The 16,453-nt window shown below is 42.0% G+C and overlaps 1 protein-coding gene across 1 annotated transcript; it reads right to left on the bottom strand.

Moving 5' to 3' along the window:
- Nucleotides 1-528: 528 nt before the first annotated feature.
- Nucleotides 529-16,155, bottom strand: VGLL3 (vestigial like family member 3). Its single transcript, XM_066621286.1, has 5 exons — nucleotides 16,030-16,155; nucleotides 15,468-15,470; nucleotides 12,455-12,710; nucleotides 6,678-7,178; nucleotides 529-971 (listed from the first exon to the last, which is right to left on the bottom strand). Exons 1-5 carry the CDS (start codon nucleotides 16,153-16,155, stop codon nucleotides 928-930), a joined length of 930 nt encoding a protein of 309 aa, XP_066477383.1. The 3' UTR covers nucleotides 529-927.
- Nucleotides 16,156-16,453: the final 298 nt, after the last annotated feature.

Raw genomic sequence — 16,453 nt, 5'->3', positions numbered from 1 at the left:
GTGTTAACCAACATAATAGCTGAAGTCGGTTTGAAGGCTCAGGCTACCCGTGGGCTTAGGCATAGTTTCAATAACATCTGTGCCTTGTTGTTTTCAACACATTTTTTTTTTTTTCTCACAGGCAGGGCAGCTCAAAGTTGTCTTCAGAAGCAGCAAAGCAATTAATCATTTTTCAGTGATAGAAAACTGCTATGGAAAACTGCTTACATCTGAATGATTGCTTAAGCAAAAGTACATCCAAGATCATGTTGGACTGTTGTTTGTAGATGTTAACCAATTGATCATGACAAGATACATCAGGTGACGACAACAAAAACCCATATAAGCACATCAAACAGCTAAAAAATATTCATTTTAAACATTTTTGCCAGTGCTTCTCTGAGAGCAAGTTCTTTAAACAGAACTCTAAACATTTTAAACTTTAAATTTTAAAAAAATACATTGTTTTAAAATAGCTCATCAATGCTTATGCAAACTTTCTGTATTTCTACAAAAATATATGCACAAAGAGCTACAAAACTGTACTGTATTCCCAAAGGATGACTACTAGTCAAGGCTAGTTCTCTCCTGACAATCAAGGCTGTGCATTAATATAATTAATACAAACACACAACCAGGTAATACACTGTTAAAGGGGCAAGAAGAAGTTAGGTTGCAGAAACGCTGCAGCAGGCTCAGATGGCATGTGAAAGATACCTCAATGGAACGATGTGATTGTGGTGGTTGTTTTTAATATCCTGGGAATTAGATAGAAATGGTCTTTCAGAGGTGAAGGCTGAATCGCAAAATCATGGCTGGTTGGCTCATCATCTGCTTAGCAGAATGTCCGTTGCCACAGTGAAGAAGCAGTTTAAAAAAGAATTGCAGTATCCCCTTCACAAAGGAAAGAACTCTTAACACTGGTTACTGGTAAGATCCATTTGCACTTCAGAACCATGATGTCTCCTTACTTTTGTCCTGATGTTGTATGCCTATTTTTAAAGAAAAGGGGGGAAAAAGTTGAAATGACTGCTCAGATAAATTCTCTAAACATGATTATTTTCAGTTGGCTTATATAACCTAACTCTTTGTTGTCTTGCCACCCAGTTTTTTTCCCCTCCGAATTTCAACAGATAATGCTAGGTTTAAAATATATTGAATCAAGTTTTCTTCTTAACATGAATTCCAAAAATAATATTCAACTGATAGCTGCATCCCAAAGGCAGCAGACACCACCCCTTTCAAAGCGTAGAAAGCAATCTGAAAGAGTAGCCATTATTTGCAGTAACTATATTTGTCCTTCTTTTGCCTCTGGTATACTGTACACATTTAGCACATTTTTGTTGTTCCAGAAAACTGCAAAGCCTATTTGACCAGAGTTGACAGTGGAACAAAGGAAATGGGTGTTCACCACACTTGTGATGATTCTAAAAAAAATTCAGTTCTTCTTTCCCAATGTATTTTTATTATTTTTTGCCCATATCATAAAAATAATTAGCATAGATTACTGGATGATCCATAAAAGATACAAAATTAAAAGTTACCTAATGCAGTAAAACAAAGTAATATTTTATACAAATAGTTAAAAAACTGAACCATTACTTTCCAAACAGTTGAATCCAATAACAATCACACAGGGAGAAATTAAAAGAGATGAAACTTGTTTCTCCATCCTAATCAAACTAAAACATTTCTGAGAAACTGAAAATTGCACTGAAGTTTCCAGCAATCAAAGGAGTGGGGGAATGCAGCTCTTGAAATTACTTACTGTTAAATCATTTCCTTATGTTTTGATGGGACCATTCCAGATGAATTTACATGCACTTTTATAACCTTAACATCAGCAAGGCTATGTAAGGGCATTCAGAGTTCGTATCTGGTCGGCTGACTCTTCAGCTCATTGAGAGACCAGTCTCAGAAGTTTATCGATTTCGGTGAGACTTTCTTCTAAGTTTAGTCATTCTCGAGTCTAATGCACAGATAAGACAGCTAAACTTTGAAGGCTACAATTCTAAATGCTACTCTGAATTCTTTAAAAGAAGGACAGGTGCTAAGTGGTAAGCTCCACTGAGCACAGTGGGATAAACATGTATAGGATTGCACTGCATGTGAATGCTTGCCTGTGAACAACTTTTGAAGGCAAATTTGTACAATCACTCGGAATATGCCCCTTTCAATGTTTGTCCCTTGGAGGTTTATGATGAATGCAGGCTGAGATCAATCTGTAATAATGTCCTTGAAAATCTTAGCTTTCCATCATTTACTAAAATGTAGTTAAGCAGAGATTTTACCATACAGACAAAGAAGAAAGTTGCACCACTCTTGAATGACGAAAAGAAATGACCTTTCGGTGGATGTTTTCTGCCAGAAAAGTTGGGTGGGACCTTTCCCTGAGCATCAGCCCTATTTATATGTTACGGTCCTTCTGCGTAAACTGCAGAAATCCCTTCTCTTTGGTGGTGCTTCGGGGGCCAACTGAAAATTTCAAAGCTCCATGGGGCATGCAACATTACAACTGTATGCAACATCTGCGTGCCAGTTCTTTGTCACCAGCCATATATAAGACATGCTTACAGACACTGCATGTGATTCAATGCACATAGCAAGAAGCTCTGAAATGTTAAGCATGTGTGCATAGCACCTATGATGGGCAAATGATTTTTGGTGGTCTCTGCATAAATGTAATGCTTAAAGTCAGGGCTGGCCCAAGATCTACTGATTCCTGAAGTGGCATGCCAAATGCTGCCATCCTTTACCCGATGATGTGCCAGCAACTGCTCTTCCACTCTCTAAATGTGCGGTTCAGCTTATTTTACTCCATATTTCCTCTTCCTCTCTGTCCTCTCAAAGGGGAACTTTAGTGATGGGAAAAACAGGTTGAGTCATTATTTGAGAGGGTTCCATTCCCAGAATTATTATTTCATTGGGAGGTTCCATTCCCAGAATTCCCAGAGTCATTATTTGAGAGGGTTCCATTCCCATTCCATTCCCAGAACCCATCTGCATTAAAGCAAATCCATTTAAAAAACAACATCCCTTTGCTCGGCGATTTAAAAACAGCCTTGCTGAACTTTTGAAATGCACAGGCAATCAGTCATTAATATTGTACTCTTAAAGAAAGTAAGGTGGGGGAAGTCACAGATTAGCTGTTGCTTTACATTTAGTACCCAGAAGTTAGCTCCCCCGTATGTGTGTGTGTTTTGGACAATTCTTTTAAAATAAATATTCATATAACAAGATTCCTGCTTTACTCTTAAGACAGACAATGCCATTGTCTAGACACCTAACAAGAAGTACTGGAATTGCTATAAGATTAGATGGGCTTTTCAGTCTATTACCAATGATGACAAGCTTCACAGAGAGCTGAAATCTCCCCATAAGTATGCCGTGCCAAAAAGGCAGACCCCATGAAGGGAAAAACAATTGTTCCTAGTGCTGGCAAATGATCACTTTACAGCCTGGAACATGAAATTTAATTATTCTTTATCATCTGTACAGCTGCAAATATTATTAATGGCCATAAAATTGTCCAGACCTTTTAAGGATCTAGTTATTTTTGCTATTTTTCTTAATTTCCTGAGGCAGCAAGTAGCGCTGTTTGACTCTGTCACCACATAGGGTATGAGAATGAAGTCTGCTGGAATGCAACAGCTAGCACAGAAGAGTGAGACAGACCAAGACAGACAGAACTTACACATACGTACTTCTAATAATCCCCGATTATTTAGCTCTTCACATGGTTTATCATAGCCCATTTTTGTTTTTCTTTTAAATTATCTGCTTATTTCTCTTTAAAATCTGGTTATTTAAAGGTAATTCAAATGTCTGCTTAAACGAAGAAGTCTTTACAATGAAGTTGAAGCTCACCAATGAGCGTACCATACCAGACCTCAGATTTCCCAAGGCGGGGACAGCATCTGAGAAGGCCTTGTCATTTGTATTTTTCTAGCCTTGGTGTTTTTCCAAAACTTAGCTTGGCAGCTCCTGGATTAGATCCTAGTTATCACAGTCTATGTTCTCCCTTCACCACAAGAAGTAGCAGCACTCTCCAAGCTTTGCTGGACCTCATCGTGCCCACTAGAGCAGATAAGGCAGTGGTGGGGGAGGGGAGGGAGCAAAACGGGGCAGGGAGATGGAGGAATAGGGGCAGGGATGTTGCAGGAGGGAGTGGACTGGATGGTGATGGCATGCACCGAATCCTATCTTCCCTTTTTGGAGCCTTCCTGCCCCCCTTTCCCTCCTGTGCAGGCTAAAGAGCTGGCACAGGTCCAAGGAGACTCACTGCAAAACAGAAAGTTTACAGAGCAGTAAGAGTATTTAGATCCCCTTTCCCCTCTGAAGCCTTCCAGTCTACCACCACCACCACCACCACCCCATACAGTGCCTGCCTTTTGGGCACAGTTGCACCAGCAGGGGAGAGAGAGAGATAATTGGGCCCTTATCATGGGGCTTTTATACAATGTGAGATAACTCTGAGAGTCTGTCAAGCAATTGCAAATCCAACAGGTTTATTACATCATTCCTATGTAGTCAACTTTTAAAATACAAGTGGCACATCTTCTATGCTACTGAAGATAAATGCTTGAATTAGCATCCTGGACCAAAGCAAGCACCTAGTATAGTGGGTACTATTTGGTTAATGAAATATGTTGCTTTGTGAAGGATGGGGTGGCAGACAATCTCTCACGGAAGTACAAGAAGATACAGATGCTTTATCTGGACCAGTAAAAGATGCAGGTTCAAAGGACTGATTCTAAACAAGGACCTACTGCAGCGGTTCCCAAACTTACCGAGGTCATGGTGCCCTTCTTTCATGGTGACCTTCTTTCTGGCTCTACCAGGCACCACCATGAATTGTGGTGATCTCGCATGAACCAAGATAGTAGTGCCTTGGAGAGTGGGAAAAAGAGGTTGCTGGGGACTCCCACAGAGCCCTGTGAGTTTGCCTGTGAGTGCACACTATGGGAACCACTGACCTACTGTATCAGATGGAATGAGAATCATTACATTAGAGCTTTTGGTGTTAAGGATTAATTTAGAGATTATTTGCCAAACAAATTGATTAACCTATTGTGCATTCTCAGTTTTGTGACATATCTGCCTACAAAATGGAGATATCTGAATGTGAGTTGCATGCATATTCAGGACACCATTCTCTGTTCAAACACTGACTTGACCCCACATCCATTTTCAACAAAGCCAGGAAAGATGTTTTTTAAAAAGTACTGGAATAAAATAATATTTCCCTTAAGCCAGTGGTTCCCAAACTTGTTAGTATTAGGACCCACTTTTAAAATGACACTCTTTAAAATGACACACCTGGTTGGCAACCTTCAGTCTCAAAAGACTATGGTATAAGCCTACAGCGCCAGGTATTCCCAAGTGGTCTCCCATCCAAGTACTAACCAGGCCTGACCCTGCTTAGCTTCCAAGATCAGACAAGATCAGGCATGTGCAGGGTAACAGTTGCTATAATGAAACACCTGGCTTTATGAGAATTTAAAAAAGGGGATCTAGAAATATTTTTATTTATTTACTTACAAGTAATAATTTTTGTTTATTTACAAAAAAAATCAATTTATAGCCATAATGAACGCTCTCCTTCCTTTCCCCCATTTCTTCCTGGGGGAAAATCTTCTGGGTTTTTTTGGAATTCTTTGTTAGGGGGCATCAACCAAGACACAGTTATCTCACTGGATTTGCACATGCATGCAAACTGTAGGAGCTCAGTTCCTTGCGAACCCCTGGAGCTAAGCTCTTTGCATAGCAACTGGCAGCTATCTTGCAAACTCCAGGAGCTGAGCTGTTTGCAGAGTAATTAACAGCTATCTGATTTTGAAATAGCCTCAGGGTTTGAGGCAGTTTGTTATCCGATCTTGCCATTACCTGTTTTTACAATGGAAGCTCTGCTCAGCCCTTCACAACCCACCAAAAAATCGGGTCGCGGCCCACTACTGGATCCTGACCCACAGTTTGGGAACTATTGCCTTAAGCAATAAGCTATTACACTGAAACTCAGTGGATGGCATAATTCTTTGTACATCAAATACTATCTTAACCTCCTGTAGGGATCTACAAGAATATCAGGGTTGAAACTAGACATCCGCAATACTGAAGACCACTCATTCTGAAATTTTTTCAGGTATAAGCCTACAGCATAAGCCTACAGTATAAGCCTACAGCAGCCAGTACTCCCAGGCGGTCTCCCATCCAAGTACTAACCAGGCCTGAACCTGCTTAGCTTCCGAGATCAGACAAGATTGGGCATGTGCAGGGTAACAGTTGCTGAGTTTACATAAAGTGAGTTCATGATCTTTTCTGCAAAGAATTTCTTAGCAAACCAGATTGATTGGAGGTGTCACAGAATTAAACTAACCAAACCAAAAACCAAAATCCTAGAGACATGCAACTTTTTAAATCAAGTCCCACTGATTTCAAAGATGTCAACTTTCAAGGAAGAGGGCTGCAACCTTTGGAAGTTGGGACCTAGTTCTCACCGACTTTAAATGACCATGGGATTTTTATCGTTACATTTTATTATAAAGACTTTGAATCCTGGGATGAATCGCATCAGTTGATGGAATTAGAAAGGTTGATAAGAATTTGCTCAGTTTTGACCCTTGTTTCTTGAATAATGTGATCAGGCAACAGGTCATCTAACATGACACCTAACATGAAAAGAGCATATTGCAGCTTACCTGAGTCAAACCCAAAAGTTGGCACAATGTCGACCGTTCCGTGAAAGGCTCCTGCCCATGCTGAGGTAGCAGTGGTGACAGCAGTAGGATCTGTCTTAGCTGCATCACACTGTGGCGGAGGAACCTTGCCTGCGCAAACTGAAGGCATCAGCAAAGGTCTGTACCGTGGGTCAAGGTGCGAAGCTGGGTGGTGGTGATGCATGTGTGCATGAGGATGATGGTGATGCATGTACACATCATGCATGTGTCCATATGAAGGGCTAACCTGAGATGCTAATGGATAATGCCACGGTTCTGACATGCTAGGTGGAGGAGGCGGAGCAGTCTGATGCAGGGTATGTCCGGGCCAGGTGCTAGGATCTGTGGCAGAGAATGTACCTGGTGCAGTAACTGGAAAGTCATGATGAACTCCACTTAAGCATGGTGGAGGTGGAGTCTGATAGGAACTGGTCCAAAATGAAGCTGGGAAACCACTCCTTTGGCTTGCTATTGTTGAGTTCTCTTTGAAAAGAAAAGCCACATGTAAGAAAACATTCTTAAATGGATCATGAGTTACAAAACTGCATTGCTCACATGAGTAGGTTACATGTGTTTAGGCTTGCAGCCATACATACTTCATGGAAGCAAGTCCCATTGAACTCAATGGATTGTGCTGCAAGTCAAGATATTAATGGATGTTGTGAAACACAGGAGAAAGTTACAAATGGGTACTTCCATGCACTTCCACAGGAAAAACAATTCCCTATTTTAAAATTGAATGGTGTTTACTACCAAAGTTACTCAGGGTTCTAAACAGTTTTAATAAAGCATGAGCTATTTAATTGTAAGCAGATTTGGAAATCCAACAAAGTGGTAGATTTGAGAACAAGACTGAACTACAAGCATACCAAAAATCTGATGCCATTGCATTATGAAATTGCATATTTTAAATCCCATCATTCTGAGGAGTGGTTAATCCTTTTACTATATAATGACAAAACTGGCATAGATTCTGCTAGTGTTCTTGCCAAAAGCCTCGATTTGAAGAGAAGGCTGAAAGCAAAATGCTTCTACCCAAACTTTAAGAAAGAAGATGGGATGGAAACGCACGCGAGTATGACCTGCAGCTGACAGTGAAGAAATAAAACTCCAAAGATAAGAACATCTGAGGAGAACAATGGGTTGACTGAACAAGAAATCCCATATATCAGTTGGAAAAAATGGACATACAAATCGCTGAACTCGCAACTCCAAAAAAAAAAATCTTTCAAAATTAAAAAGTGTTTCAATACCCAGAACTGTTGTGACCCTTACAAATATGATAAAACCATTATCCATCATGTCTCTAAGTGGTTTAAGTTCTCTAATTACAGCACCACCCTATGCATGCTTACCAAGAAGCATGTGAGTGGCTGTAATGGTCCAAACCTGAGGAACTTGAGTCGACGGAACACTAGTTCAGGAGGCATGAGACCCTTTATAGCTGTCGCAAAAAGCAACAAGCCATTGAGCATGTCCTGGCCACCACTACAAGCAGCGAGTGGTCAGGTGTGTGTGTCTGCGGACCAGGGACACCTGCCGGCACCAGTGAGTTGGTGCGTGAGGGAGGTGGAGAAGAGCAGAACAGGGAGGGGATATGGTACAGGAGAGTGGATTGAGGTCAAGAAAAGGGTGGTATCAGCAGCAGAGGTGCATATTGATGTTCTAACCACTTTCTCAGCCTTGATCCCCCGCCAGGGTCCATATAGGCTTGCACTAGCTATAGAGCTGGCGCATAGACCAAGCAGCATGGGCTTATCCCAGGGCAAGGAAACAAATGTTCCCCTTACCACAAGGACACCTCTGGAGATCAAAACTCTCTGTGGGATTCAGCAGGCCTCAAGTTGGCACAGTTGTACCACCATATGGGGAACTGAATAGGATTGGGCTATAAGACTGCAGTCTCAGAATCATGACAATAAGATCCTTTCCCTTTGATTAGTGGCCTAATCCTACTGTTGACAAGCCCACACAGCGTAGTGCTGCTGCAGCATTCTCTGCTGCACATTGTTGATTCACAGTACAATATTTTCACTATACAATGGTGTTGCTCAAATGGATTACCATTATAAAGTGGGGGACCACGGATTTGATGGTGTTTGGTGTGTGGCCAAAATCCTCCCCTTTCTTACCCTGATCCACCCCTGAAACATCCCCAACCTTACCTCTTTGCCAGCTGGGGTCTGTAGACAGCTGATATACAGGCCGCTGTCAACAGCACATGGCCTACTGGGCCTCTCACTGGAAGAAATGCTCTGCAGAATGGCAGAGAGGCTGCCATGCCAGCAACCAGCACAACACATGAATAGGATTGGGCTGTAAATGAGTAATTTATGACCCAGTCCTACTAGGCCTTGCTGTCAACTGGATGCACATATTTGCTGATGGTCCTTGCTTCAAAAGTGCCATAAAGTCATTTCTGGCAGTGTGCTGAATAGCCAGGATGCTGGCAGGAAGACCAGAGCCTGCCTGTTTGCATCATTGGCCTTCACCCGTTGGAGCAGGTAAGCCAGCAAGAGAAGAGTGGGGGAGAGTGAGATGGGGTGGGGTGTAACGGCACAGAGAGGTTGTGGGAGATAGATTCAGCAGTGACAGTGCACATTGGATCCTAACCCCCTCCAGCAGTAGCCTCCCTGACCCCTTTCTCTCCTCTGACTTGCAGACTAGCGAAATTGGTAGTGCAAGTCTGAGAAGGCCCATTGCAGAGCTGGAGGTTTTGCAGGGGTAAGGAAACTTAAATTCCCTTTCCCTGCTGAAGCCTCCTGATCTGTCTCTCCCCCCCCCCCCCACAGCATGCTCATTTTTGGCATGGCTGCACCAGAGGGGGTGGGGGAAGATAGTATTGGGCTGTTACTTAAATTACTTCTTAGCTGTAACTTCCACAATCCATACTTCCTTATTGCTAAAATTACACTATGAAGATGTTATTTTCCAATTCAACACGTACTCCCCAATGATATATTCCAGCTACATTTTTCTCTTCCAAACCAAAGCAGTCCAGAAAGATTATTATGGCACCTACTCCCATTCCTTTCTATGTGTGCTTCCAACTGGCTATTGCAAATGCCTTGTTGTCTTTTATTCACCTTTAAAAATCTTGCTGATCTCCGAAAAGCTAAATGACTTTCCGGGTTGCATTTGATTACTCTTCTCCTTTAAATTTTAAGACATGTAGTCCAACAAAAAGGAGAAGCTTTCTCTACTTAATGAATCCTGTTCCAAGAAATATGCATTAGTAGACCACTGGCCTTCTGAAAAAAATGGGATGTCACTGGGTGACATTCTATTTCCTCCTTCCTATTTAGAATGCTTCCAATGTCCATCAAGGCACAATAAAGTTCACTGCAACTTATATCGCACTGAAAATGAAAGGATCTACTAAGTTGTCTCAGAGTACAGAGTGACAAAGAACTATTGCACCGTGCACTGGGGCTCACTTACTGTAAACAGAGAATACATACTTCACAGCATGTTATGTCTTTTGCTGTATGGGGCCCCCTGAGTATCCACAGACTCCATATACACAGTTTCAATTATCCATGGTTCTGCAGATGTAGGGGACCCCCTGCGCACCCTCTGGGGGCAAAGGGAATGCAGCTGTGAATGGCTGCAGGGCTCAGAATGGCTGTTTAGGCCAAGAAAGGTCACTTCCCAGTTTTCTAGAAAACTGGAAGTGACATTTTCATGTCTTTAAAAGGCATTATGAGAGCGAGGGAAGCAGGGGTGTATCCCTGGTTTCAGGTATCCATTGGGAGTTCAGGTATAGAACCCCCGCAGATACCAGGATCCCCCTGTAGTCTATTCCAGAATGTTCCCAATTTTTTCTGATGACCAACCCTCTATGCAAATCTTAGTGATGCTATATCCAAGTAAAGAACTGTGTACATTATCTTAAGCATGCTTAACTTATATAAGAAATAACTTATACTGTATTCAGTGAGACTACAACTCAGATTTTAAAAGATACAAAGATAAGGAAAAACTTCAGTCCAAAAAATAGTGTTTTAGAAGAAGAAAGCAAACTAAACAATGGGAAAGAACAATCAAATCAATTTTTCTTTGTTTCACTAACTCTGGAGTGTCTTTCTGAAAATTAAAAATGATTGGATGTTCAGTGATAGAAAGATAAAATCACACTCTTCATCCGTGATTAATGTGCATGAGAACATTCTATCTGCGAGTGCAAAGAGTCGTAAAATCACATTCTTGTATACTTTTGAATTATCATACGTCCACACCCAACCTGTAAACGTTTAACCTCTTGCACAACCAAATTCATAACCCTTAATGTTTTCATAAGTCTTTCCTGCAAATATATCTAATTTTGACAGATTCCATCAGGTGTGGGATCTCTTGGCATTGTTTGCATTATTTCTAACTTTTCCAAACTTGCCTCCACCCTGGATAGCGTCACCTGAGAAATAACTGTTGAGAAGTTCTATTTCAAAATTGTTAACTAAGGGCCCAATCTTATACTTACCTAGCACCAGTGCTGAGCCCTAGTGCTGGGTGCCATAAAGGTGCCATAAAGCACATTTATGGCACCTAGAGAGTAGGGAGCACTGGCGCTGGGCCAGGGCTAGTCAGGCATGGGGCCCAGCACTGGCAGCAAGAGGAGGTGGCACTGTTGCCAGGGGTAAGTGAAACCGCCGGGCAGCAGTGCAGCCTCTGGAGGGTGGAGGGAGGGTGGAACAAGGGCAGGGCGGAGGAGGGGAACCAGGGTGGGAGGGGGTGAGACCAGCAGAACCCTGCTCCCTCGTATCCTGAACTGTGTTGCGCTGAAAAGTCTGACATAGAGTCTCTCAAGTTTGCAACAGCAAAATAGCTGGTGCAAACTTGAGAAGCCCCATTGCGGAGCCTGAGGCTACCCCCAAGCAGACCTCTGGCAGCCTCAGTGGTGCCACTGGATGCAGCAGCAGCCGTTTATTTTGGTTTATTGGGCTGCCTGGTACCAGAGATAATTGAAATAATTCAATTATTTATCTTTATCCAAGTGTTATATCAATACTGGGTTCAGTCCATCTACAGTTAAAAGTGTTTAATGTCTATTTGGCAGCCTCTCATTCTCTCAATTTCCCCCCCCCCCATTTTTATACCTCCCTTCCTCCAAGGAGCTCAGGTTAGTATACATGGTTCCTTTCCTCCTTTTGGCCCTCACAACAACACTGATGTAAGCTGAGAGATAGTGGCACAACTGTAAGAATAAATTGGGAGCATCAAGCATATGTAGCACTAGAGATCCACAATCATGAGTTTGCATTGCATTGCTGCTTTGAAAAGTACAGAAACAGAGGGAGGGGATTTAACCTGCATTGTACCTGTATATTCCCCATGGAGCTAGTAATAGTTCTGGAAGATTATTTAGATGGGGACATAGCTCTGGAGAAAAGAGAATCATTCCTTCCTCCAATGCCACCTGATTTCCTGATCTTCAAAGCATCTCTGTGGGGCTGCAAATTAGTAAAAACAAGAATTCTGATCACTTATATCCCACATCACAATTAGTTTGACCCTAAGAAGTAATTGTCCTACCAACTTTATTTTCTTTGAAAGTGGTTGTGCAGTGTGCAAGGATAGCACTGGTACTGCAGATCAGACCTGTATGTAAGAATGTCCTTCAGGAGCTGTGAATCTAGTTGTGTTTATGAGCCATGTGAACGAACCCTATGGGAGGGGGAGAACCACCAAACCATACTTGCCACAAAATCAGTTGCATAAATCAAACACATTGGAATTAAACTTTTGCTTCTCAGTCTTACCTCTCCATAGAGGGTTGAGCCCTGTCTTGCTTTTCGAAATGACAGTCTCTGGGCTGAAGCTGCTAGCTTGGTTTAAAGCTCTTGAGAAGTGTTCATCAACTACTGACCCAATGTCTCCCTGAAAGTAAGTGAAAAGGACGCAGCGAGAATTAAGGTACTCCATCTCTGCAGGCTGGTCTTTCTCGTCTTCCTCTTGTTTGTTAAGAAGGGTGGCTTCCAGAGATTGTTGCATCTTGCTGTATACACCTAACTTATTCTGGCATAAAGTGAACAAAGAGAGGCAGAGAATAAGATGCATCAATAACATGGAAGCATTAGTTTCACAGCAGCTATTATAATTTAATGGTGAAGCCGCCTATTTTGTACATGAACTACTTGCCCATCTCAGTGGTGTCATGCAGGTTTCCAATTAGTGTCCCCATTATTATATCCCTCTTCATGTTCACGCTATAATATACTCCTCTTTTATATGTCTGCCAATTCCAAGGGCAGGAAACAAAATTTCTGGTTGATCCAGAAGTAGCTGGAAGTCTGCCACTGTAGTTTCTCTAATTGTATCATTCCTTTTCCTGCAGCCCGATTAAGCCCCAACCAGTACATTACAGAGAAACAGGAGCAAATCAACTTTCTCCCCACAGAGAAAACAAATACTGAAGGTTAAAGTACATGGTATAAGGTAGCTCTTGAGTGGAAAGAAAAGCAGAGCCAGAATCGAAGGCACATACATCCTAACAGTAAGGTTCCTGCTAAGCTGCACAGCCATGCAGCTGCACAGCTTGGAGCTTGGCAACCTGGAAGTTCAGCAGTGACACATGATGTCATCGCTGAAAGTCCAGAGATGGCATCACAACACAGTCATGATGCCACACAGCAGCAAAAGGGGTTCACACAACAGCATGGACTCCTTACAGGGAACATAGCCTAAGAGGTGGCAGTATCTTAAATTTTTTCCACTATACCAACACCATAATGTTACTTTTTTCAAATTGAATATGTGGCTCAACCTCCTGTTATGACTGCATACCTCCTGGTGTGCAGTCCTCCTGTTATGACTGCATACCTCCTGGTGTGACTGCATGCACACTTCCTTCTGAGTAAACATGGTTAGGGTTTGCACTGCACAAGCCTATGCAGGTCTACTTAGAAGCAAGTCCCATTGAGTTCACTGGGGTTTACTCTCAGATAGGTGTGTATGGGATTGCTGTCCTGGTAGCTTAATATTTCACTGCTTCTCAATTCTCAGCTGAGAGCCATTGTGGCATAGTAGTTAATGTACCAGATGTAGACCAGGAAGACCCAGGTTCAAATCCCTTTCTGGGATTTTTGCAGCCAGTTACCATTTGTCAGTATAGCCTGCCTCACAAGGTTGCTGTGAGGATAGAAGGGAGGAAGCCTCAGCAGTTCAGAGAAAAGGCAATATATAAATGTGAAAAAATAAATATTACTTCTGTGGAGGCTGTAACGTAGTTGTAATGGGTTGGTCGCACAAGTGGTGTCTGTTCGCTGCTGCATGGATGCTGTACACATAACCCACTAAGAATTCTCCCTCTAACACCATACTGGTGACTTGGGGAAGAAAGAGTCAAAGGCAACCAAGATGGGCCAGAGTTGAGACTCGTCTACACCTGAGGGGCCTGATATAGCAAAAGGTCTGGTTTATGTTTTGCCTTTCCTCATAAAAGGCGCATCATGTCTGAATTATCTACAGTTACAGTATTTATTTACTTTCTCATAGGAAAGTATTCCTTCTTATTTCCATAGTGCTTTGGTTCGACACTTGGGTATTGGACATAGTTTGGGGACGGGCCCCCCTCTAGGAGCATCTGGGTTTTGGATCCCAGAAAATGGCAGGTAGCAACTTCACTCCCAGGAGGCTATCAGGCACACAGAATGAATATCTCACATTTTACATTCTGCCTTAACCACCTCTCTTTCCAGGTCACCGTGCTTCTCTCACTGCCAATAGCTTAAGGACCCAATCCTATCAACTTTCCAGCACTGGTGCAGCAGCAATGGAGCCCCAAAGTAAGAGAACAAATGTTTCCATACCTTGAAGAGGCCTCTTTGACTACCTCCCCACCAAAAGATGCAGTGCACACCCCAATGGCACGGCTGCACCAGCACTGGAAAATTGGATAGGATTTGGCCCTAAGTTAGCAACATCAGTGTTCCTTCCTGCATTACGCCCAATTCAAGTAAACTATAAGCAATGAAGTTGTGGCCTCTTTGAACCCAGTTCTTTTTGTGTATTTCTCCTTTTATGACCCAAGAACATTTACCACAACTGTGTCATTAAATAAATCTCAACCACATTAATCTCAAAGATTTACAGTCCAATCCTATGCATGTCTACTCAGAAGTAATTCCCATTAAAGACAATGGGGCTTACTCCCAGGAAAGTGTGGATAGGATTGGGCTGCTAGCCTGTTATAAACTATCCTGTGAGAACACCAATATAGACCTTCACAAAGTCCACATACAATAACTGCTTTTTTCCTGACAATTTACATGCTTTCCATCCATGTACCTGTTTGAGGGCATTGACCAAAGCTTACTATTTTTGTGTCTTTAAATGTATATTGTGAGAAATGGGATATAATATTATGAGGTCACTCTAGTCAACCGTCTGACCTGAAATACTTTCCTTCAGCTTCTGTTCAGAGGTAAAAAAAAATTCTACAATAGCCCTAATTAATGTTCAACTGCTGTTATAACTAATTATCTTTTAATGTTTATTGATACTTTAATGAGAAATTAAGGTTGCAATCCTAACCACTGAACTTTCTTTCCAGAGAGTAAGCCCCACTGAACAAAATAGGACTTGCTTCTGAGTAAACCTGGTTAGGATTGTGCCCCAAGTTTCTAACCCTTCTAACCAAGACCAAAATACATGTATGTATGTATGCATGTATTTATTTGGAATATTTTTATACTGCTTTTAAACAAAACATTCTCAAAAAGGTTTACATAGCAAAGAAATGAGAATATGGTTCTGCATTCCAAAGGGGCTTACCATCTAAAAAGAGAGCCAAAAAAGAAAACAGATAAAGGGGAACGAAGGAGAGGCAGGGGAAAATGAAAAAGGAGTATGCAGTCATTTGATGTGCATGTTATAGTTATAGCGTTATACTAGTTATACTAGACTAGTTGTGTTATACTGGTCTGATGCAAACTGTTGGACAAATCTGACTGTAAGCTCCTCCGAGCAGCAACCTATTTACATTTTATTTATGCTACTATGTAAACCTGAAAGTACACTAATGGCACTACACTAAACTGGGTAAGGGCAGGATCAGAATGTGCATGACCACACTCAAAAGGGAAAGAGAATATTCCAGTGTTTTATGGAATAACGCCACATTGCCTGGCAGATAACTTCCACAAAATATGTCTAAATTGCTTGTTATATTTACTGCATCTCAAAAATCTCAATACCATGCACTGTAGAAGTTCAAATGTTAACAGTTTCACTTTCTTAAAAATACTTCACCATCCCTAGCACAGCAGGAACTGCTCTGCTCAGATGAAGATACTAGACAAGGGGTGTAAAAACATAAGGACTGTGGGCCTGATACGGCCTGGAAAAGCTCTTTATTCGGTCCTTGATCCTCAGGCTCTCCCAGCACCACTATCACCTGACTTGTGCGGACAGGCATCTGCTGGAGATGCTCTAGGATGAGAGTGTCAAACATAATGCCCATGGGTTGGATGCAGCCCATGAAAGTTCTTCATCTGGCCCTTAGGCTTTTCCAGCACCGCCTGCTGCTTTCAGCTGCTGAGCTGTGCTGAGGGCAGGCTGCATGATAATTGGGCACTTGCATATCATGAAAGTATGATCAAGACTTGCATATTTTTCTCTTTTTTATTGGCAGCAGATAAGAAGTGAGGTAAAAGTGCTTTTTTTCTAATCATGACCTGCTTAATGACTTCATCATCTGCTTAATGATGTCACTTCCGTCCCATCATGAATGCTATTTGGCCTGCTATAATGATACCCCT

The sequence above is a fragment of the Tiliqua scincoides genome, chromosome 3 (assembly GCF_035046505.1).
Source record: "Tiliqua scincoides isolate rTilSci1 chromosome 3, rTilSci1.hap2, whole genome shotgun sequence".
NCBI lineage: Eukaryota > Metazoa > Chordata > Lepidosauria > Squamata > Scincidae > Tiliqua > Tiliqua scincoides.
This window is presented reverse-complemented; position numbering and strand designations above follow the sequence as displayed.